Consider the following 24,201-nt stretch of genomic DNA (forward strand, 5'->3'; position numbering starts at 1 on the left):
ATTAATACTGGTGTCCACTAGAGGGCAGAATAACCAAACTGTCTTTTAATTGATAGACTTTTCCTATTCATTTTATTTTAAAAACTATAGAAGGCAAATTTAGGTAAGACTTTGCTGCTGATTTTGAGATGGAATTTGCCTCAAAATCGGCACCAAATTCTGGTATGTGAGAATACTCTAACGCTTATGATACATGTTTCTTTAAACTAAAGAATTTTCTTAAAGTATACCTCTATTCAAGAGCCCAAAAGGATATATCAGTCTTTGTACTCATTGCACAAAATAAAGAATAAGATGCAAATTTAGCAAAGCAATAAATCGGCTCTAGAAAAAGGATATTGCTATGAAGAATGACACAAATGTACATAAGTAATTCTAGTGAATGAAGTAAAATGCTAAATAATGGTTGACCTATCTCTTTTCACATCAATAGTCCACCTCTAACTTAGGTCTATTTTGATTAAAGGAGTTGCACTAAATTTTGAAGTAGGGGATGATCCATGATCGGTGGGGGTCGAAAGCTAAGTCCCCAAACAATGCTGAGAATAGAGGTCTAGTATTCCCATCCAGATTGAGCAATAGGTCACTTATACTCCCTGTCACTCCATGTATTCTCTGGTAGCTCTGGAGATAGACGAATACAGAACTTATCTATTTCCAGTGCTCCCATCACTTCAAGATATCACTTTGAGATGGCATATCACTTTGTGATATCATATTGTGAAAGGCTGTTCCTCTCAAGAAACCTTATGATCTGCATGAAACCATGACCTACTCCAATTGCTCTCTGTGCAAAAATAGATGCTGAAGTTGATCACTTAGTTGAACAAGGTTCATTGTTTGCACGTCCTACAAATATCGTTCCTGATGATCAAATTGTGAAGTCCGAAACTGTGCTGGTTATAAATGTTCAAATCCTTACAGTATCTTTCATACCAGATGCCTGTTGTCAAATACTTAAAGGGATTCTACCATTAAAAAACTATTTTTTCTAGGTAACACGTCGGAATAGCCTTTAGAAAGGCTATTCGTCTCCTACCTTTGGAAGTGCTCTCCGCCGCGCCATTCGTTCGAAATACCGATTTGTACCAGTATGCTAATTAGTACTCTCGCAGCGATGGGGGCATCCCCCAGCGCAGGAGATGCGATGGGGTTGTCCCTATTGCTGCTTGAAAACCGACTGCAGCGCCGCCACTATGTTCTTCTGTATCCTCCCCTTCCTTCTTCAGCTTGATGTCGGACTCCTGCGCAGTACGCTCTGTTCGGCGAAGACTTTGAGGAACTTTACTGCACATGCGCGAAATTGCGGTGTCGGCACTATGGCCGCGGGCATGCGCAGTACGTTCGACAAAGTTCGCCGAACAGAGCGTACTGGGCAGGCGTCCGACATCAAGCTGAAGAAGGAAGGGGAGGATACAGAAGAACATAGAGGCGGCGCTGCAGTCGGTTCTCGAGCAGCAATGGGGACGCCCCCATCGCTGCGAGAGAACTAATTAGCATACCGGTACAAACCAGTATTTCGAACGAACGGCGCGGAGAGCACTTCCAAAGGTGGGAGACGAATAGCCTTTCTAAAGGCTATTCCGACGTGTTATCTAGAAAAAATTGTTTTTTAATGGTAGAATCCCTTTAATACCTAAGCCAAAGGAAAAAATGTTTGAGCAACACCAATGGCACCTGAGAAGTTTACACAGTCATTCAAATCAATGGGTGTTCAAATGGATCTGTTCTTGGCTAAGGCCCAACATATTGAAACCAAAAACATGGATGGATGTTTTTGAAAATGTAGCTTTTCCACTGCAGATTTTTTTCTGCAATGTGTGGATGGGATAAGCCAGAATCCTACTCACTTTGCAGGTACTGTAAAACGCAGAGTATTCAGAACGGGAGGCTTCAGCCTTACAAGAGTTTTATTGTTCAGATGTAAACACATTCTATTCTATTCTATTCTATTCTATTCTATTCTATTCACACCTATTCTACATTGGTCTTAAAGGGGCTCTATCATTGGCATTTTTATCTAAACATATCTTTTCATAGCCTTTGGAAAGGCTATTCCAGGCATAACTTTTATTTATTGATCGGCGCCGGCATTTTTGAAATATACCACTTTTATTGATATGCAAATTAAACAGCACGGCCTCCGCCTCAGTTTCCGGACCAAAAATCCCTGTGTGAACCCAGCCTTAGAGTGATCATTTTAAGCGATGGTCAAACACAGGTACCTAAAGTCATACAATGAAAGAGGGTCCGATCCTGGAGATGGTAAAGGATCTTGCTAGTTATGTATGTTAGCCTAAAACTGGTTAACTTACTTAAGAATAGGTGAGAAAATGTGCTTTTTATCAAATCACAAGTGATCCTATATCAAAAACTTTGTAGTGTGCTTGTCAATCATTGTGTAACTGGATTGACAGATGAAAATGAGCGCATAAGCAGATATAGCCATCCCCTGGTCCACTGAGAAGCTCATCTGTATAAGAATAAAATGCTAATTTCTCTAAAATGACAAATTGTTGGAAAATAATACAGGTATGTCTGGAAAGATTATACAGCGCCCTACACACTGCTGTTTTTACTTGTGAAGTGACTTGGGATCTGATTCTGTTAAATCATAAATGATGGATTTTTATGAAGGCAAAAATGCCATGGTCTAAATAATTCACTGACTTAGCACTTTAGAAACACTAACCTCAGGTCTTGCCAAAGAAACATCTCAAGGGTTCCATCTCTGGGCAAGAAAGGACAGTAATTCTTACAAGATGTTTCTCTTTCTGACTGTCCCAAGTCCCCCATGTATTGCATACATTTCTCTGTGGCAAAATTAGCTGTTTGCTAGGAGTAATGGAAGTCAGGCCCAGTTACGTGAATGGGATTTAACCTCTTAAGGACACAGCAATTTTTTTTTAAGTTTTTTTTTTTTCTCTCTATCTTTATATAGCTCTAACGTTTTTTATGTTTCATTCAACATAGCCACAGGAGAGCTTTAGGCAGGGCAAATTGTACTTCTTAATGACAGCCTCTAATATTCCATACTTGACATTTAGAAAAAATAGACTGGAATTGGGAAAAACCACAATTGCTGGATTTTTTTTTTTTTTTTTAATGGATTTTTGTTTTTTTGTGTGGTAGAAATGACAAATTGGGGTAGATTTATTAAGACTACGGTATAGTGCATCAGTCTTACTAAAGGCACAGGGAATGAGAGATTTATGAATAGGTACCAGCCTCTTCGTAAATCAGCCATATATCCTATATATTCCAGAATGGGAATTTGTGCTAGATTTCCATTATAAGTCACAGCAGAAATCTCACATCACACTGTGGAGAGTAAGATGTGTAATGAGCGTTGTAGCGCACATTTGGCACAAAAGGCAAAATGGACACCATGATGTTCCTCTACGACAGAAGGAAAGCATAAAATTCCCACACTATGTTTATGTTACAATCACAGAATACCGGATTTATATAGTCTTTGTTCTAATACCTTTCAAAAAAAAAATTTAAACCTAGAAGAAAATTTGGCATATTCTGAATAACTTTTTATATTTTCATCTACTCAACTATGTAAGAGAGGCAAGTAAAAACTGGTGATATGTAGTTTGGGATATCACTTCAGTATATTGTATCTTTACTGAGATTTAAATGTAATAAGCATATAGAAAATAAGCAACACAAACCGTATGTAACAAATATAGACACTGGGGGGTGAGGGCAGAACCCGGCTGATTGTATGTTGTGATTTATCATGATCACTGTACAGAGTAAATCCTACTAATTTTATAAATGTGAAAGTTTAGATGTTTGGATATTTGTGTTTGCTAGTCAATCACGCAAAAACGGCTGAACGGATTTGAATGACGTTTGGCACACAGATAGATTGTAACCTCGATTAACACAAAGGCTACTTTTTATCCCGGTAAATGACACGGCTTCATGACTGTTATGAATTTATGGTGTTATACTATATTACACTGCTCATGCAACAACCCGCAGACGAAGTCACGGGCAGAGGTTAGTACTTTTATATTTCAATACTTTGGGCATTTTCAGACATATCAATACCTAATGTTTCTTATTTTATTTCCAAAGACATACTGACAGGAAATTTAGATGGTGAGTCCAGTTTGGGACAGTGTTGATGATTTCTCTGTAAGGTGCTGTGGAATGTGATGGCGCTATACAAGTAAGCAAAATAATAATAATAAAAAATCTGAGGAAGAGAAGGCTTTTAAAAATTTTATATCTTAGCTTTAATTTATTTTTTGAAGTTTTTTTACTTTTCAAAATATTTATTTATCTATCTATCTACCTCTGGAGTTTTGAGTTTGTGATCCATTGATAACTCATACAATGTACTGCTATATGTCTGTTGCTATTATATGTTGCCTGTGGCACAAAAAAAAAACCCTCTGTCTGCGATTGGTAAGAGGCATTGCGTGCAAAACAGTTCTCTGCCAAGTCCACACAACTGTCTTATCATCAATCACCTGCCTGTAATTGACTGCAGTAATCTTGTTAGACATCTTCTTCTATATGTGCTAAGTATAATCCATGCAGTAAGGCTGTATTGTATCCAGCATATATCAGAATAAACTAGTATACAAGTGATGGCACATTAGATGTGCAAGTCATCAATGTATGATCACTGGGGGTCTGATTTCTGTGAACCCCACAAACCCAAAAAGCTAAGGGGCTACAGCAGGGGTAGGGAACGTACGGCTCTCCAGCTGTTGCAAAACTACAACTCCCAGCATGCATACTGGCTCTGCTGTTCTGGGAACTCCCATGGAAGTGAATGGAGCATGCTGGGAGTTGTAGTTTCACAGCAGCTGGAAAGCCAAAGGTTCCCTACCCCTGGGCTACAGTAATGATTAAGCTCTGTATCCCCTTAACAACCTCCTGCGGTACAATGCTGCTTCATGCAAGTAAATGGGCCTAGAATTATAGAGCTACCAGACAATAGTGCTAACCACTGATATTCCAAGTTCATAAAGGGAAGTCACCACTCCGCTCTATATAAGACAAGAGTCCATTATTGCCGAATAGATACATTCAAGAGAAAATCAACATGTCGCTGTGTTAGATCAAAAGGGTTCTATCTCCACACAACCTATTTTTTGGAAAATCGATCTTGAAGTTTTGAAAGTTATAATTGTTAAAGGGATCCTATCATTGGATACCCTTTTTTTCTCGATAACATGTCGGAATAGCCTTAAGAAAGGTTATTGGTCTCCTACCTTTAGATGTCTTCTCTGCGCCGCCATTCGATAGAAATCTGGGTTTTCTTCGGTACGCAAATGAGTTCTCTCGCAGCACTGGGGGCAGGCCCCAGCGCTCAAACAGCACTGGGGGCATCCCCAATGCTGCAAGAGATCTCTCCAGTGACGCCTCCATCTTCTTCAGGAGCCCGCCTCTCTGCGCATCTTCTTCCGTCCTGGGTTTTCAATTTTCTAGGCTACAGGCAGAGCCGACTGCGCATGCCCAGGCCACAATAAAATGGCTGCTTACATTGTAAGCTGTGTAAGCGGTAATTTTCTTGTGGCCCGGGCATGTGCAGTCGGCTCTGATCATGTCAAGCATTTATATGATGTTACAGAAATAATGAATCTCCCTACCAATCACATTGTACAAGTTCCATAAGACTGTATGTAGCTCAAAGTTTGTGTGAAGTTATATTGTCAATTTAATGACGAATAAATTGTGTATTGCTGACTATGCAATTCATAGTGTAATATTTCTCAATGCAGGTGACTTTGAAGTACCAGGAGCCTCAGTATGTTGTTAAGGCAAATATCCAAGAATTACAAATCTAAGGTGAATCAGGGTAACCTCATAAAGTCATGCACATATCGTTGTTTGGTTTGGACGCCTGCCAGATCATCTCTCAGCTAATACCATCAATTGTTTTTCAATGTCACAGGCTTGTTAAAAAGAAGAAGGGAATGTCGGCAACTCATATAGTAAAGGAATTCAAAGATACAAAAGCAATTTAGCTGTCAGGTGTCACCCTCAAAGGACTATCCTAAATCACACAGCACTGCTTAACCCTCTAAGGACTGGGCCTATTTTGACCTTTATTTTGGAGAAAGACTTAATTTTCTTCTTTTTCATTGTCACAATTTAAAAAGCTTTTTGGCGAGGATTTTGAAGAGGAAAAAAACCGCTTCAGGAATTAAGAAACTGCTAGCTGTTTTTCCGCTTCCCTTTTACTCCCGTTGGTTTTTTCAGGTGGAATCCTGAAGAAAGGTCATGTCGCTTCTTTTTTTCCGCTAGCAGAATACATAGGACTCTATTGTGAGGCAGTTTTTGGAGGTGGAATTTGATACGGATCCCATGTCAAAATCCTGACCAAAAAGTGTGATTTGACCCTTAATCTTTTTGTTGAGGGCTAAATTTTTAGGGGATTACTTGTATTTTTCACTTACACCATTTTAAAAGTACAGATAACAATGATTTTTAAAACATTTTCTGAGGCAGAGTAGAAATATACAGCAATTCTGCTATTTTTTTCCTCTATTAATTGTGCACCACTTATTTAATGGTAAAAACAATATATAAAAACTTATTTTGTGTGATAACATGAAGGCAATGCCAAATATGTTAAGGATGTTTTACTACATTTACAAAAAACACCCTTTTTTAAGAAAATTGTTTCAAAATCATTTGTTTTTGGATTGACATATTCTGAAAACCATAACATTATTTCATTTTTCCAACAATAGAGCTGTTTGAGGGCTCTTTATGTGGTATTATCTACAGTTTTAATTGGTTTTATCTTTAGATTCATAAGACTTTTTGTTCACTTTTTATTCCAGTTTCTATGGCATTTACTGTTTTTTTTTTTTTTTTTGTTTTTTTTTTTTGCTTTTTACAGATGTTTTCATTATTTTTTTCAAGCCCGTCTAGAGTATCATAACATTACAAAGTTGAATCACTAGCATAATATGCAACAATACATATGTACTGCAATGTATTATGTCTTCTGTGATCTCCAAAAGTGGTTTCTATTTTCTAACCTGATTCAGGTGACTTAGCGAGTCCTGACTACATTGTCACTGTACAAAGTCACCTGCAATACAAAGGTTGAAAACAGAGAGAGACTTATGGGATCCCAGGAGTTGTATCACCACTAAAAAAAACAAAAAAAACAAAAACAAAACAGACCATGTTCTTCTTTCAGAAAAAAAACACTGCAGAATTTCCACGTTTGCCCACTGAGAACCCAATATCAACACTTTCACCTTTATCTACTACTTAGTCACGTAAACAGAGGGTGTAAAAAATAAGTTAAATATTACATAAATTGAGCAATATGTTATAGTTTAGTATTTTAACAGTGACTAGAGCAACAATCTATAATACCCAATTTCTAATAACTAAACACCTTAATCCATCTATACTATCATGTAGTAGCATTTATGAAGTCTCCTGGTCTCCACCCATTGTTTGAGATATTCCAAGTTGAACTTCCTCCAGTTGACTAATCTCACTGGTATGTCAAGTTCCTCTTCTAAGTAGAGGATAACAGCTGAAGCTAATCCAGCTTCATTTTGGCATTTTCCAGGGCTGTACAGAAAGGGATGCATATTATGTTGTTATTTATAATGCTATACATTAATAGTGTTCTAACAACCCCAGGTGGAAAATCAATAGCTATCTATTTAACCCCACAAATATTAGTTGAGTAGGTTGTTACTCAATGTCATTTCTAATACTTGGTCAGAGTTTGATGAGAAATCACACTATGATGGATTTCATGCGCAGATTGTGGTTCTGTCACTTTAAATGTAAATATATTACATATATTGTAGTGTGGGAAGTGTATATTTTAATAGACTGATAGCTTTTTCAATTCAATTCCTTTATATACATGATATCTTTTCCTAATTGACATTTTATACTTTTTGAAAAGTCACAACTGAAACATTAGAGAGAAGAAAATTATCATCACTCATTAAACTAATGTCTCGAAAACAAAATATCTGCTTGTTTTTACGTTATCATTTAATCATTTTAACCCGAAAAGTCAATAACAAAGTAGTTAGGCCTTATACTATACAGAACATTAAAGGAGTTGTCATCAAGATTAGTCAGCACCTCTCATCGATCAGCTGCTTTAGCCACCAAATCTGCTGTATGTAGAGGTGGAAGCATTTGGCATGGCATTTGAGGGTTTACATACAGTACACAAAATATACAAAACAAATACTAACAGTGACCAACAGGCTCAGTGAGATGGAGGGCCCTGCCGCAAAGGCTTACAATCTATTAGGGAAGAGGGATAGAAACAGTAGGTGAGGGTATAGAGGAATGCAGTAAGAGATTCTTGTTGTGTAAACGTAGGGTCTAGGTGAAATCTAGGGAAATTGGTGAGATGAATATGAGGCCTACAACCTCCAACACTACTGTCACCAAAACACCAGCCGACCAGTCTCTACCCTCACCTACTTTGGAGAAAGAACGTCACACTTGGAGTGCTGGAAAATTTCAGATATTTTTATTCAAGCAGTGATGATTTCTCAATAACAAAAAATGAAATTTTTTCGGAATGCAGACACTCAACTTTTAACATGACTTCCGCAGTGCGAAATTTTATCCTTCCCTCAGTCAGGGGAGTAAAATCTGCACCAGAAACTGAAAAGGGGGCACACAAGGGGGACAAGTGAGGAGCCAAAGATGTCTGTGTTTCAAACTTTTCAGAGTCAAGTCACAGCTGCAAAAAGTGGGCATGGCGGTCCAAAGGGAAGAGATGGGAAATGTGGGAAGACGTCTCCTGTGAGTATTACTGCACAAAATATTACTACAATGTATTTATTGTAATGTTACCGCTAGCATCCCCAACCCCCCGCTGTATGAGGCAGATGATCAAAAGATTAACAACACACACACCCCCCCGCCCCAGACTCAATACCGGGAGGGGGCGTCTTTTGATAATCCGCCTAAGGCAGCAGAGAGACTAGGTTCACCACTGCATGGGGCTGTAACACACGCCCTTCTAAAAAGTGGAGGGGTAACGGCCCCAATATCTCTGGCATCGGTAGAGCTGACAGTGCATTAAATTCAGCGCACTGCCAGCTTTCTAGCAGTATATAATACTGCAGATCTGCAAGGATATGATATACCCTCTTTATCTTTGTTTGAGTTAAGATTGTAACTTTTCCACTTTATTGTAAAATTTTATAAAATGTATAAAAAATAAAACTGACACAATGATAGAAAACAGTTAATAACTGACAATTTTACCCATTTTTATTGTTAATTCTTTTCCCTGTCATGTGCATGTATCCCATTACTTTTGTCTATACGAGCGCTATTCTTGTACAGGGCTCTCTGTTGTTGCTGTCTGTCCTGCCATCAGTATTTCCTGACACTTTGCACCCATAAGGTTATTCATATGATTCTATATGAAGATGCATATTACTTACTGTAATAGGATCATCATCTACAAATGCTGAACAATGGAACCACAAGTCACCGTTTATACATGCACTTAAAAGCCCTTTGTTCTAAATGTGTCCACTTAATGAAGACTCATAAATAGTATTCCCAGTTGCTGGGTTTTGGTTTTGGAAACTCAACAGGCAAGCAGTGTACTTTTGTGTTTTACAATAATGTAGTGCAGTGTCATCTAGTTTATATTTAACTTCCCAGTCCTTAATTCTCAGGCAGTGGTATTTACAATTACACAAAAATAGATCATACTGACTCATATCTATTTCACTATAGACAACAAAACAACAGTGTGTCTATGATAAAAGACCCATTTTAGACACCCTGATGGATAAGAGAGCAATTCATGTAGGACAGTCTGGTATTGTATAGTCATAGACAGAAAGACAGACAGAAATTAGGGGATTACGGCATTAAGCTCCCCTCCACTTGAACTATTGACTGTACTAGTGACTGTACATGAGATCCAAGGTTTTTTGTTGCAAGCCATTAGAGAACTTGGGTAATAAATGGCTTCTCTGGCAACAGTGACCTCAACAGCGCTGACTTGCCTCCTTCTGAGTCCTGCACGTGCGCGCCTCACGTCATCCTACACATGGATACAATAGGCCGGCTTCATGCTGAAGAGACAAGACAGACAATGAAGATAAAACAAAACTGTATAATTCTGGCCTCCTCTGCTTCTGGGTGTAGGATGACATGAGACACGCATGCACCAGTCACGCATGCACAAGAGATGCATGCTCAGTACAGCTTAAAGGGAGTCTGTCACCAGGATGGAGCATTATAAAGCAGCAACAGTTAGATAGGTCAGACTCTGAATAAAATGGATATTTCTCCAATAAAATGTGTGCCTCTGTTGTCAACATATTCTTTTATTTCACAATATGCAGTTGAGCAATCTGGATCACAGAGGGTAGATCCATTGCTCCAAACTACTACACCCTACACTGTCTCACATACAGTCCAATCAGTGGCACAACTAGGAATGGCTGGGGCCCAAGACGAACATTTGACTTTTCAGACTCCAGAGTATAATGATCGGAGACCTGGGGAGGATACAAACATAACAAACAATGTTACTTACCTCTCCTGGGCTCTGGCATACTCCCACTGATTTCGGCCATCTTCAATGTTGGTACAGATGTCACGTGAGCCAGGCCTGCATCGCGATGCATAAAGACCCCAGAGTATAATGATAGCAGTGTTTGTGAGGTTGGTGGGCCTTGTGGCAGCCGCTACCACTGCTACCCCGGTAGTTACTCCACCGAGTCCAATGAAAGTGCTCACATAAATTGTCCTGATAAGGCCATTGTCGCGTTTATGACTAATTGACCAATAATCTCGGGTAACTGTCGTCATCCTAATTAATAAGGCTGAGGGCCGGCGGTCAAGAAATCACTCCACTCTGTGTTGGTATTCATTCTTTCCTCAGCTTAAAATGTATACTGACGCACTTTTTATTGAGAACACAGAGTTAAATAGTATCAGAGAAAGGAAGTGATACAACAACGTAAGTTTTCATATTCATTCCTGATTGGTATGGTACATCTCAATCAAATAGAAAAAGTTTATGCAGTGCCATATATAGCCAGCTGGTCCCGTTTCTGCATGTTGACCTTGGGGTGCTGTCTTGTGGCAGCAAGCCAAGTATTTGTTTTTCTTGCATCCATCTTGGATACAGGCGCCATCTTATGATGTAACATTATAGCAGTTTCAAGTATAAGCAACTATATCTAGCATTCAGCTTGTAAGGATAACAATGTTTTTTTCATACATTACATGATTATAACCTTCACAGTCCTAGCAGAATGACTCCTTTCACACAGCTATAGCATGAGATGTCACAATTCTAGCTGCCTGAGGGAGCTCACTGCACACATATTTATCCAGTACCCAAAGGAGCTAGAGACTGGTTTAGTAGCACATATACTACCCACTGCACATACAAGAAAATTTCTTACCCAGAAATCTAAAAGCAATTTTAGCAAAAATACATAATATGCTATATGACCTTTGTGGGGTAATATACCCTTTCTACTGCATGCATCTGGGTAAGGAGTGGACTTCTGATAAATCACAAGGAACGCCTGTTTGTCGCTGGACTTTCAGCAGTACTCCCACAGTTGTAAACTATTTTTCAGGCTCATGTCCTAGTTCTGTACACATGATCATGTGATGTACTGTGCAAAAATGTTAGGCAGGTGTGGAAAAAATTCTGCAAAGTAAGAATGCTTTTAAAAATAAAAGTGTTAGTTGTTTATTTCTGTCAAATAATAATAATAATAATAATAATAACTAATTAACAAAATGCATAGCAAATAAACAAGACAAATCTAAATCAAATCAAATAATTCAAGTATCATATATTTGGTGTGACCGCCGTTGGGCGGATGAGTCCTGGAAATGATGATTTGTCACCCACAGAGACGATAATTTATTCATCTAGCCATGCTCCTGTCCAAGCCAGATTCTGCTGCCGCCTCTAGGATGCACATTGCATCACAATGTTGAAGAACGACAGGATGTTACGTTACATCTTGGCATTTTCAGAGTCTTATACAGCACGTCCTGGTTGTGGCAGTGGAGGCCGACCTGGACAAGAGTAAGGATAGGTGAGTAAATCATCAGTCGCTAGTCATATACTTTGTGTGGGCAAAAACGAAGGTTATATAATGTGCGGGGTCAAAAAAGGGGTTCATATACTCTGTGGGAGTGAAGAAAAATAAAACAGGGCCATATACTGTGTGTGGGCAAAAAAGTGGGTCTCAAGCTGCGCGGGGTTAAAAGGGGGCCATATTATGTGTTGGGAGCTAGTAAGCCACATTACGTGACATCACTTTGTTCTGTCTTCGACCTGAAAGTCTCCAGTACTATATAGCAGGGGAGTGCTGTGAACCTTACAGCCAACAACAGCTAAAGTGGTCACTGCAGTCGCCCTGTGGGGGTCACCAATATCTATTTGGGGGACAAATAGGACAATATCTCCTATGAGGGTACAGTTACTTGTGGGAGGGGGGATATAATTAGGACACTGTTACCTATGTGTATTAACAATGTTAGCATCAGCCTTATTGTTGCCTTCAACGGACTATAAATGAATTAACCCCTGACTGGCAGAGCTACATTTATATAGTCACAGAATTACTAACATCTCTTTGAAGACAATGTGATGTGACAGGCTGATGTGAACCTTGGCGAGTTAGACATCTGATCTAGAAGGAAAAATATATCTTTGTACCGTATTAGCCAGTGGATATGAAATATAAAGATTGGGAGTCCACAGTAGTTGATACCTTTTTAATGACTAATAAAAATGATGACAGATTGCAAGCTTTCAAGACTATTAGGTCTCTTCATCAGGTATGGTATGAAACAATTTCTTAAAGAATACATATTTACACACAAAAAGGGGCACAGGAATCAAGTGTTTGGTGTGACAGGTGATAGAAAGCAGTATACACACTAATAAATAGATAAGTTAAAAAACAAATTATAAGTTTAAAGGATGGTTACTTAAGGTGCCACTTGAACTTTATTAAGATTAAGGCCCCACGTTACGGGCTGCAGCAAAAAAACGCTGCAGGAAAAACCACGGCAGAAACGAATCGTGGTTTTTCTTGAAGCGCTTTTCAATATTTCCTCTGCAGACTTTCTGCTTCCATTATACCTATAGGGAAACCGCCAGCATTTCCGTAGGTATAATTGACTGCTGTGATTTCCAAAACTGCAATGGTTTGGGAAATCACAGCATGTCCACTCCGCGTAGTTTTCCGCAATGCGTGGATGGAATTCGCTAAAATCCCATCCATTTTGCAGGAACTGTAAAACACAGCAGTTTTTCTGCAGTGTTTATACCACACCAAAACATTTACGTCATGTGAGGCCCAGCCTTAGGCTAAAGTATTGCGTTGCAGAAATGCAGCTGTTTTTGTTGCAGATTTTGTAGTGGATTTTTGAGCCAAAGCTAAGAATGGCTACAAAAAGAATCGAAAATATAAAGGAAGCTCTTATACTTCTATCTTATGTTCAATCTAGTTCTGGCTTTGGCTAAAAAAACTGTAAGAAAATCTGCAACAAAAAAAAAAGCTGTGTTTCCACAGCCAAACATGTCTATGTTGCAAACTTTTCAGAGATTGAAAGAAGTGGTCATGGAGATCCAGATGGAAAAGAAATGGAATGAAAATGTGAATGATTAGTCAGAGATATCACTGGTAAGTCACAAAATGCTACTGTCCTGAATTCACCTAAGGGTCCATTCACAGGGAGGAAAATGGTGAGGAATTTGGTGTGAAATTTCAGCGCTGAAAAAAAGCAGAAAAAGGAACCCATCGAAGTCAATGGGAGGCTTTTTTTTCAGCGCTGAAATTCCACACCAAATTCCTCACCATTTTCCTGTATGTAAATGGACCTTTAGGCCGGGGCCCCACGGGCCAAAAATGCCGCAATTTGCCTGCAGTGGAGACGCTGCGGGAAAAATCGCGGCGTTGTACAGTGCTGGCAAAGTAGATGGGATTCATGCGAATCCCATCCCCACTTTGCGGAAAAGATTGCAGCGCAGACACGCTGCGATTTGCAAAGCCGTTGCGGCTTTGCAAACCGCAGCATGTCAATTATATCTACGGAAACACCGGCGGCTTTCCCGTAGTTATAATGTTAAGAGAAAGTCCACAGAGGAAAACTCTGTGAACTTTCTCTTCAAAGCGCTGCGGAAAGAACCGCAATGCGATCACGCAGCGGTTCTTCCCGCAGCGCTTTATCACTGCGTTTACGGACCGTGGGGCCTAAGACTTAGGGTGCATTCACACGGAGTTTTGTGGCGCTGTTTTGTGCCACAATAACTCGTGTAAAGAATTAGCGCTACAAAAACAGAATCCCATTGAGTTCAATGGGTTCCGGTTTACGCGCGGTACACAATGAAATCAATGGGTAAAAAAGCCTCCAATTGATTTCAATGTGTACCGTGGGTAAAACGGAACCCATTGAACAATGGGATTCTGTTTTGCAGCGCTGATTCTTTACACGAGCTATTGTGGCAAAAACAGCGCCTCAAAACTCCATGTGAATGCACCCTTAATCGTCTGCAGAGACCTGTGTAAAGACGATATATACCACTCTACGGTCACCGTATACTGATAATATTGGTATACCTAAGTTGGGGACCCACTTGGATATGTTTGCCCCCCCGTGCTCAACCCCTAGCTACACCTCTGGAGGTAGGGAAAGGTCCTCTGTGCAGCACTTTTCTCTCCCAATTTCCAGCAGTTTCTGCAGTGAAGAACTTAGTCTTACAGCACTTGGCGATTCCTGACAGATCTTTGCCATACGGATATTGAGCAAAGATGTGAACATAGCCTAAGGGCTCGTTCACATCTGCGCCCGGGGTCTACGTTATGCAGGTTTCCGTTTCCTGCCCGAAACTGGGCAGGAGACGGAAACTTGCAGTCATTTTTCAAACCCATTCATTTGAATGGGTTTGAAAAGTGTCCGGCTGTGAGCGCCGATGAGCGTTTTGTGCTCTCTGCGGCGAAACCATTTTTTTTAACCAGACACAAAGTCGGACATTCAGTACTGTGTCCGGTTAAAAAAAAAACGGTTTCGCTGTTGGCAGAAGACGGAAACCGGGCGACGGTGTGAACCCAGGGTCACTCTGTCAACAATAAGATATATACGGTTGGACATGTTGGCATAAAGCATTAAAAAAAAAAATCTAAATTCTTTGGTCCATAAGCAAATGATTAAGGTTCCCAAAAGGTTATTTTGGAGTATTACATCAATCTCCTGTAGGTATCAGCTCTCTTATGTTACAGGTGGAGGAGAAGTAGATATACTAATATAATAAGACTAATAATATAATGGTGGTTCTCTCCCTATTTTAGTGACGATATCCGCTCAACCCCAGATCTACTTGAGCCCCTAGGGTGACACTGAGAACATGAGGGTCACCTTCCTGTCAGGCCCGTTTTTGGGGCAGGTAATAGTTATTCCTGTCAGGGTTTTGGCGGTGACGCAGACTCCGCAGTGATTCATGGCCGCTTCCTAGTTTGTATTACCTAGACGTGATACTCTGAGGTAAAAATACGTCTTGTGCATTTGCTGGTCGGAGGGGTCCCCTTTCTGAGCCATAATTCAATAGACAGCCGAGCTGTGTGAGTTAAATATATCCCTGCTGTGGGGTTGCCATTGAGAAATGTCCTCAGTGCGGACGGACAGACAGACAGACGGGAGGGTCACACTGACATACATGTACTTCACTGACAGCAGGGACTGAGCACTGCAGCAGACACTCACAGCAAGTGTCACTCACACACTCAAGGTGGCAGCCACAGGCGGCAGCACTCACACACACACCCACCCACTGGGTGGAGGCAGCAGGGCGCACACAGACACACTGGCACACACACTCACTCCTGCACACACATCCCCCTCAGCCTGGGCTCACCGGCTCTTCTTGCCAACATGCTTGTGCTCAGACTCATGGCAATGGGATTTTACCTCCAGCTCTTTTTCTGTTTCATCCTCTCGCAGACTTCCTTCAGTGACAGTGTCTTCCCAATTCCTGCAGGTAAGGAGCAGTTTTCTGTAATTCCTCTGCATGTGCCATCCTGGCTGCAGACCCCTCTGCATACCCATCATAGGGGCTGCATTAGCACTGGGACCCCCCATGGGCTGCAGGGCTCTCTGCATGCTTACACTACTTCTATTTTGGTCTGGGGTAGCCAGAGATTAGATATAGGAAAGACAATGATCTCTATTAATAACCTTATTACAAGACTCAATGCAAAGTGGCACAATAGACAGGGAAATATCACATCAGGCTTATTATAAGGAGACCCCAAACCCATTCATCCTAATAAACTATGCATGGGAATGTCTATCACAGGAGCCATACTTGTAATGCAGTATATAGTATATTCTATGGACTGGGATCTGCTATACAGCTGGTCATTTGTACTGGTTTACTCTCTGCAGAGATTATCATACTGGGATGGTTATGTAAGGATGAGAAAGCCTTATAGGCAAATGATCCTGTATTGTCTTTTATTGATCTGTAACTAATTTCATAGAAATGGTATTGATTGCAAAAAAATCATAAAAAAATAACCTAATATGTTGTATAATCATTTATATGTAAATACGAGAAAACAATGAAGTTCATCAGGCAGAATGGATTATATATTATGTTACAAACGGATTCTCCACTGCAGTGCAAGTCCATATGGGGTCGTATTCACACTGGGCAGGTTCATTACAGAAATTTCTGCAACTGAAATATTCTTCCCATTCACCTGAATGTGATTGCTTCTGCCGCATGCGCATTCATTTCTGCAAACCCACATTAACTTGAATGGAAAGTCACAGAAATGTATGTAAATCTGTCACGTATGAATGTACACTTCTGATTTAGCTGTTTTTTCTTAGGGTGCGTTATACATGGTGACTTTTCGGGAATGAGGATTGATCTGACCTGTTGAAGATTGGTTTTAACTCTCTTCATTATTATATGATTGGAGCATTAAGCTATAAAGACACCATAGGTGGAGATAGTAGCATTGCATTGAGAATAGAGTGCTATTGGAATGATGTTTTAGCTTTGACAGATTTGCAGTATTGACAGAAAGGGGGTTTCTTTACTTGAGCTGGTAAATGTGCCAAATTTAATAGATGTGTGCTGTTATATGCCATACTAATGTGCAAGAACATCTGCCATAAAGTGGTGTAAGGCAAGGAATTGTGTTTAAAATGACTTGGGAATTGTACATGTGTCATGCCATGGGTGCCATTTTTTCTAACTTTTAAACTTGTGAGTATATGACAGTATTCAAAAATTTGTCCCCCCTTGACACGATGGTGCTGGGAGGGTATATGATTGTCATTGTGATGGATATAGTTTATTTACAGTTGTATTACTTCTTTGTATTAAATTACATATCTGATATATATATATATATATATATATATATATATTTATTTATATTTTACTATATATTGATATATATATATTTATTTATTTATAATATAATTATTTTTTTAAGTCCACTGCATCAGCTTTTGACAGAATTTGAGAGCTCCACATGTAGATCATAGGAAACATTCTCCCCCTAATCTTACTATTGATGCAGCTACTGATGCAGTGTCTTGTCATTTTCATTATAGTGAGTGTAGACAGTAGCATAGGGGGTACTACTCCTTCGGATGTTATACTATTTCTAATTTTCTATTCTGTTCTCTTGGAATCCTAAATGGATAATGAGATTGTGAGTGAAGACACCAAGACTTGGATACAGCCTTGTGCTGGAGTCATATTCCTAGAAAGCAAAGATATTTTTGTGTTATATTCCATAATGAGACAATGCTATTTGTTTATGGTTTTATTAGGCTTTCTAGTCAGAGAAAGTATTGACTTTTTGTTATACTATGTATGGATTTGGTAATATTTCATTATTTTCATGTAACATCGTAGTTGCAGTGATGGTGTTGATGGTTATGATATCATTGAGCCTTTTGTGCAATGGATATTTTTCATTACCTGTGATTTATTCAGTACTGATTGAGAAAGTGCTACCAAGATTAAAATATATTACTGGTACTGCATTGGTATCCAGTGCCAAACAGCAGGGGCATTGGCTTTCAGCTTCCAGAACTAGGAAGAGGCTTCCTGAACCAAAGCTGGTTGTGAGTTGAATGTGCTGTTCCTTATTTTAGGTTGGATCTTTCCAACATTTTCTGTTGTGTGATCAGTAACAAGGAATTTAAGCAAAATGTGTCTATATTTAAACAAGGCTATACATATGCATACAGTATGGATGTCCATTCCCTAGTTTTCTATAGTAGAAATGCTGGAGTGAGGGCTTTATGGAGTGGGTGGAATTCCAGATGTCTGTTTTACTCTTCCTCCTAATGAGACAGAGTACCCCTTCTGTCCTGCGTCTAGACCCCTCACACAGCCAGCCAGTACCCTTCACTGGCAATGACTTCGAAGCAGCTGACTGCAGATGGATCCCTCTTCCTTTTGGAGGGGTTATTCTAACTTGGTTATTATACCCAGATTTTTTGAAAACCATGCATTGATCCAGCAGGAGCTGTCTTTCAAAAGTTGGTGCTTAAACTTGTTCCTCTTTGCCACCTAGGTACTGGTTCCCTACAGAATTTTGGCACATAGCGTCATAACTTTGACCTCTTGGATCTCAACCAGGCCCTTTTTTTCATACAAGATGTAAAAGTGTTTAAAACACTTGATAAATATGGCACACTTTTTGTGCAAATTCTCCATCTTTGTACAAACTGGCTTTCAATTATTTTCTCTAGTTTCTATGTCACCAAGCTCATCTTTCATCCTATGCTGTTGTCAGATTGGGCTGCACCTTATACAGTCACTTAATATACAGAGTCTTGCATCAATTCTGTAGAGAAATACTGACATTTTGAACTAGCTCCAAACATATATTTCCAAAAAGGGCCTAGGAGAATGATGACATAAAGTACAGAAATCCATTTCTGCACCAAGGGGAGGATATTTTGCAGAGTCTTATTGTAATTCTAATAGGAGATGACCCTGTTCTTTTTGCCCTGGCTCAACCCCTCTCTTGCAGCAGTGAAGAGTAGCAATGACCCCTCCTTATTGCACGTATGTCCTTGGCAACAACATTAAATAATCTGATCTTCAATATTGCAGGCTATTCACATTATGTCCTTGGTTTAATAGTGTAAGACTATTTGCAGATGTATTTTATTGGTAGTATTGAGTAAATGAGTATTCATAAATGTGCACCTATGAAAGGGTGACTGACACACATAGCATCGATGCACATATATGGAATTACAAAATAATATGGGGAAATTCAAGGAGATCAGCAAAGAAGTGAACCCAAACTACTAGTGGTCAGCTATGTGGTGCAGTGATACAACAGTAGAGAAATGGAAGGTGAGGGTGAAGGGAGGGAGGAGAAGCAAGGTGTGACGGGTATTCTAACACGAAAGCTGATAGGAGTAGTATACTTCAGTGATACAGCATACAGATTTACGAGGCCGTCGGTACGTTAAGCCAAGGAGTTCAGGTTTTTAGAAAAATGTCTTGTAAGAGCAACTCAGTAGCTCTTCAAACCTTGCAATGTGGTTTAACATCGTGATCAATTGTGCATATGATGGAATGCAGACATGTATTGTGCAGTTATAGGCACGATTATATGTTAGGTGATAACCAGGATATATTAGCAGAGCGTACAGTAGAGTGCTGCAGGGCATGAGTATACTTGTCCTGATGAGTAAAGTTTTCTCTAATGTTCAGCTCCGCTCTGTGCTGATAAAACTATTAAATCCAGAAGTGAATTATCTATAATCATAGTTCTATGGGTTGTTCACAAGCAGCTATCAGTGGCTTATCCTAAGAATACGTCATTAGTATCAGATCAGTAGAGGTCCAACACCGATCCACTGATATCTGCTCAGTGTAGGGAGCCAAAAGCCGGCAATTCAGTTGTGTTGTGGTCATGCCACATTTCCGCAACTCCGCTTCTATTCAGTTTAATAGGAGCTTTGCTGCATTGGCACAACACTATACAGTGTACAGAGTTGTCCGCTTCTAGTTTCATACATTGTACAGATATCAGCGGCGTGGGGCATTCTGGGTGTTGGACCCCTACTGATCTGATCTTGTTGAACTGTCCAAAGGATTGCTCATCAATATCTACTCATGGACAGCCCTTTTAAATGAAATATAAATAAATACTTACAATGCCACTGCTACAGTTTTGGCAGCTAAGGAGATTTTTCAGAGCTCGTACACTGCAGATCCTAATTTGTGGCAGCTGCAGAAGAAGGAGATAATTGGCATCTGCATGAGCGCTCATAGTCAAGATATTCTGTGTGTTGCTAAACAAGTATTTTATAATAATGATTAAAATCACTACAGAGTGGAAACAAACATGAGTAATAACATAAAGACATTGATAAATCTATGTTCACATCATGTTAGGAACCTACCTTTAGCACATATGCCAGGAAAATCTCCCACTGTATGCACCATATGTACAGTAGGGCTCCATACACACAACAGAGGTTAAAGGGGTTGTCCAACTCACTTGGGGGTCCAGCACTAGGACCCCACCGACCAGTTGTTTAAAGGGACCACAGTGCTCATATGAGTGCTGTGATTTTTTCACTGTTTACATTGCCCATTGTCTGTTTCATAGCACAACGGCCACTATAAAACACATGGTGTTTTTGAAGAGATAACTGCACTCCTGCAACCACTGTGGCTCTTTTAATCAGCTGATCAGCAGGGGTCCAAAAGTGAGGAAACCATCAGCACCAGGCTGAGTCACAGTTTCAGGGAGCTGCATTTGGCTCTCAGGTTTTCCAAGACGCCTCCTGCAGCAACTACTCTCTATGGTTTTCCCGCCACCAGAGCTGCCTTTGCACCAGTTTTCCCTATTCGCCTATGTCCGCCTGTTCTGTGCAGTGAGGATGTCATCTATGCTGTGCTAGGGCAAACTTTCATTGATCTCTTATTGATGACCTACTTTTTAGATCATCACTAAAAGTGAATTGGACAACCTTGTTGGTCTCCATTAAGTGGGTATCTGTCAGTATGCCTGTAAAATATACAGTAAAAAATAATAATGATATCATGAGTTACAATGGGAGCCTATCAGAAACATAGGCCTGTACATTGGGGTACACAGCACCCTTCTTTTGCAGATATATACGTTGACAGACCCTGTAGAGACATACCTACAACACAGGGCTCTTAGAGTGATGTAAACATAGCTTTTTTCAGATGTTTCTATAGGCAGCTCTATTTGGGATCTTAGAATATAATTCTATGTCAGTCTTCTCTGCGCCGGGCTGAAGAGATCCAATCAGATCGAAACAGCTGTCCTCGGCTGAGAGACTGTACTTGGTAAAATCCCACATCATTTCATTGCAGCAAAGGCCTCTGGGAAGGTCGAGCATGATGTTAAAGTGAGCGCCCTCTATTGGGCTGCATGACTGAGGCACCGTCTTCCTAATTACATCATGGAAGACAGATTTGCATATTCTTCCCATATTCATTATTTAGTCAATGTTTTTAGTTATCATCTGTGATAAGATATCATGCTGCAGCAGGGTAACCAATTGCAGAAATTTAGGTTAACTCTGTTACATCTGTAAATGTTTGGGCCTAAGCATCATCGAGGGAACACCCCGACTATTCCAATCTCCAGGTATGCTGTGAGGTGCCAAATTAAAGGTAAATGTGGTGAAGTATTGAGCGCTCGGGAGATATACAAAGACACAGGCACATGCAGTTCTGTTTCCAAAGTAGATCTCAGATTATTGCAAGCAAGGATAAAGATTATAAAGGAAAATAATGGCTTTATGCCAGCTTAAGCTTCACAATATACATCACAGAAGAATATGTATTATAATTGGTCAGAGAATAAAATGGGCGTTTACCTATGACGAGGACGTGTGCCCATGAGTTATCACATGAATATCCGTGTCAGCCATCTTGAACACTTGAAAACATGAGATCATTCTACTCATTATAGGCAGTAGACCCTGAGGATGTTTTGATATAACATTTCTAATGAGGCCTAGCTCTTCTCACCATGTCCTCCCAGAAATGGGGAGTGTAGAAACATTCTCAAGGACTCATAACAAGAGGTTCTGATGATAAACTGCACTCATCAACATTGTCAGAAAATCCTATCTCTACGTGAGAAGAAAGTTTATACAAGGGTTAAACATGGAGTATACGAAGCAAGATGGCTGAATGAACTGATGTCTGTTTTAGGGTCCATTCACACGGAGGAAAATGGTGAGGAATTTGGTGTGGAATTTTCCACGTGGAAAAAAAGCCTCCCATTGATTTCAATGAGTTCTGATAGCTTTTTTTTCCACTAGTGGAATGTTCCACTAGCGGAAAATTCTACTAGTGGAGAAAAAAGCTAGCAGAACCCATTGAATTCAATGGAAGGCTTTTTTCAGCATGGAAAGTTCCTCACCATTTTCCTCCGTGTGAGGAGGAACAGGTAGTTTTGGTGCCTGATATGCTAATTTGGGTTTCTACTGTAAGGTGGGTGGTCCCAGAATATTTGCTTCAGACCAAAACCGGCCACCTGACAGTACAGAGCCTAATTATCATATCAGGTAATAAAACTGCATTGATTGTTCAGGAACAGTAGGGGCTAGAGAGAATATTCCAGTTGCACCAGAACCAGTGGAGTGGAGCTTATTAAAAACCTTATCAAGCTTTGAACCTTTTTTTCCAACACTTTTGAAGTATAAGAAAAAAAAAAGGAAAAAATGGAGTCTCCTATGCACTTGTAAAAGCTATAGTAAGCTGCTACAGATAATATTTTGTTCCACATCATCTATGCTGTATTTAACACAATCGTATGTTACATACTTAAAACAAATTGTTTGACAGGGCATCTCCATTATTATCACCTACACACATCAGGTCTGACTGTTGGTTCGGCTGCATTCTGTGTGAATCGAAGCAGTGCAACATTCACTTCTATGGTACTGAGAGAGATATCCGAGTATATTGTCCCATAGAAGTAAATGGAGCCGTCTCTGCAACCAGCTGATCTGTGTGGGTTCTGGGTGCCAGACCCCCATTGACCACATATTGATGACCATTCCTAAGCATAGCTCATCAGTATAAAAGTCCTGGAAAACACCTTTATGACTGAGGCAACAAATTGTGGAAAATCTGTGTTTTTTTCGGTTGTAGTTTTTGACACAGTTTTTTTTTTAGCCAAACCACGGAGTGACTTTAAAAGAAACAGGAAATATAATCCAAGCACTTAATTTATCACTTCTTCTCAATCTACTACAGTCTAGGGATCAAAAAAACATAGCAACACCTGTGACAAAAAAGCAGCACATTGGTAATTACCTTTTGAATTTGCTGCCATTCAGTCTATTCTGCTCCGGGTCAGTGTTTGGTGCAGTGATTACACCGAAAGCACATGACCATTTCAGCTCATCACTGGCCTCAGCAATGAGGCCAAATATTGGCTCTAGCGATCACATGCCATCAACATGATGTAATAATGTCTTATTAAGGGTTCCTTCACTCATGGAAAATTTTGTTGCGGAAATTCTGTGAATGAAAATCAGTTCCATTTATCTGAATACTCAAGCTTTATGATGTCGGCGTGCCCCACATGACCATTGAGGCCCTATCACAGGCTTCAGCAGTCCCTTTGGGGCTTCTGATACCATTCAGTAAAAGGACAAGGACCCGACCCGAATTGTATCGAGGTTTAATATAGAGAACGCCAAAGATGGTGGCTTTTTCTTCAAAGTGGTCACAGTGGCTTTCACACAAACCTCTCACATACCTTAGGATTGCCCAATGATAAAGGGGGCACACTGATCAAGAGCATGGTGATAGTAGTTCCTTAGGGCACACCTCTTTGTGGATCTTCTGGCTGATGCTGGTTGGGGTGCCCTGAATGTGACTTGCTGTTAAAGATGCAGGAGACCTGTGGTGATTTAACAGACATTTCTCACTGCTCACTTTACATAAAGAAGTATTCCTATCTTCAGCATCATATTTAAACTTGTAGCTTAAAGGGGTTGTCCGGGATAATGATAAAACCCTACACTATCCCTTCGCCTACTTTCTAAATTACATAATTAATCAAAAATGTTTATTTACCCATATCCCTGGGGCAGTCGTGTAACCACCCCTGGGACATTTTCAGATTGGGATAATCCATTTCCAAAAACGTATTGTTACTACTATTCCCC

General features: G+C 40.0%; 1 protein-coding gene across 2 annotated transcripts in view; it reads left to right on the plus strand.

Moving 5' to 3' along the window:
• Positions 1-15,742: 15,742 nt before the first annotated feature.
• COLQ (collagen like tail subunit of asymmetric acetylcholinesterase) overlaps positions 15,743-24,201 on the plus strand; it is an 89,583-nt gene continuing 81,124 nt past the window's right edge. For both annotated transcript variants that reach the window (XM_075271455.1, XM_075271456.1), the window contains exon 1: positions 15,743-16,018. In XM_075271455.1, the coding sequence (XP_075127556.1) occupies positions 15,913-16,018 (106 nt within the window). In that variant the 5' untranslated portion in view covers positions 15,743-15,912. The remainder of the gene's footprint in view (positions 16,019-24,201) is intronic.

The sequence above is a fragment of the Leptodactylus fuscus genome, chromosome 4 (assembly GCF_031893055.1).
Source record: "Leptodactylus fuscus isolate aLepFus1 chromosome 4, aLepFus1.hap2, whole genome shotgun sequence".
Classification (NCBI taxonomy): Eukaryota; Metazoa; Chordata; class Amphibia; order Anura; family Leptodactylidae; genus Leptodactylus; species Leptodactylus fuscus.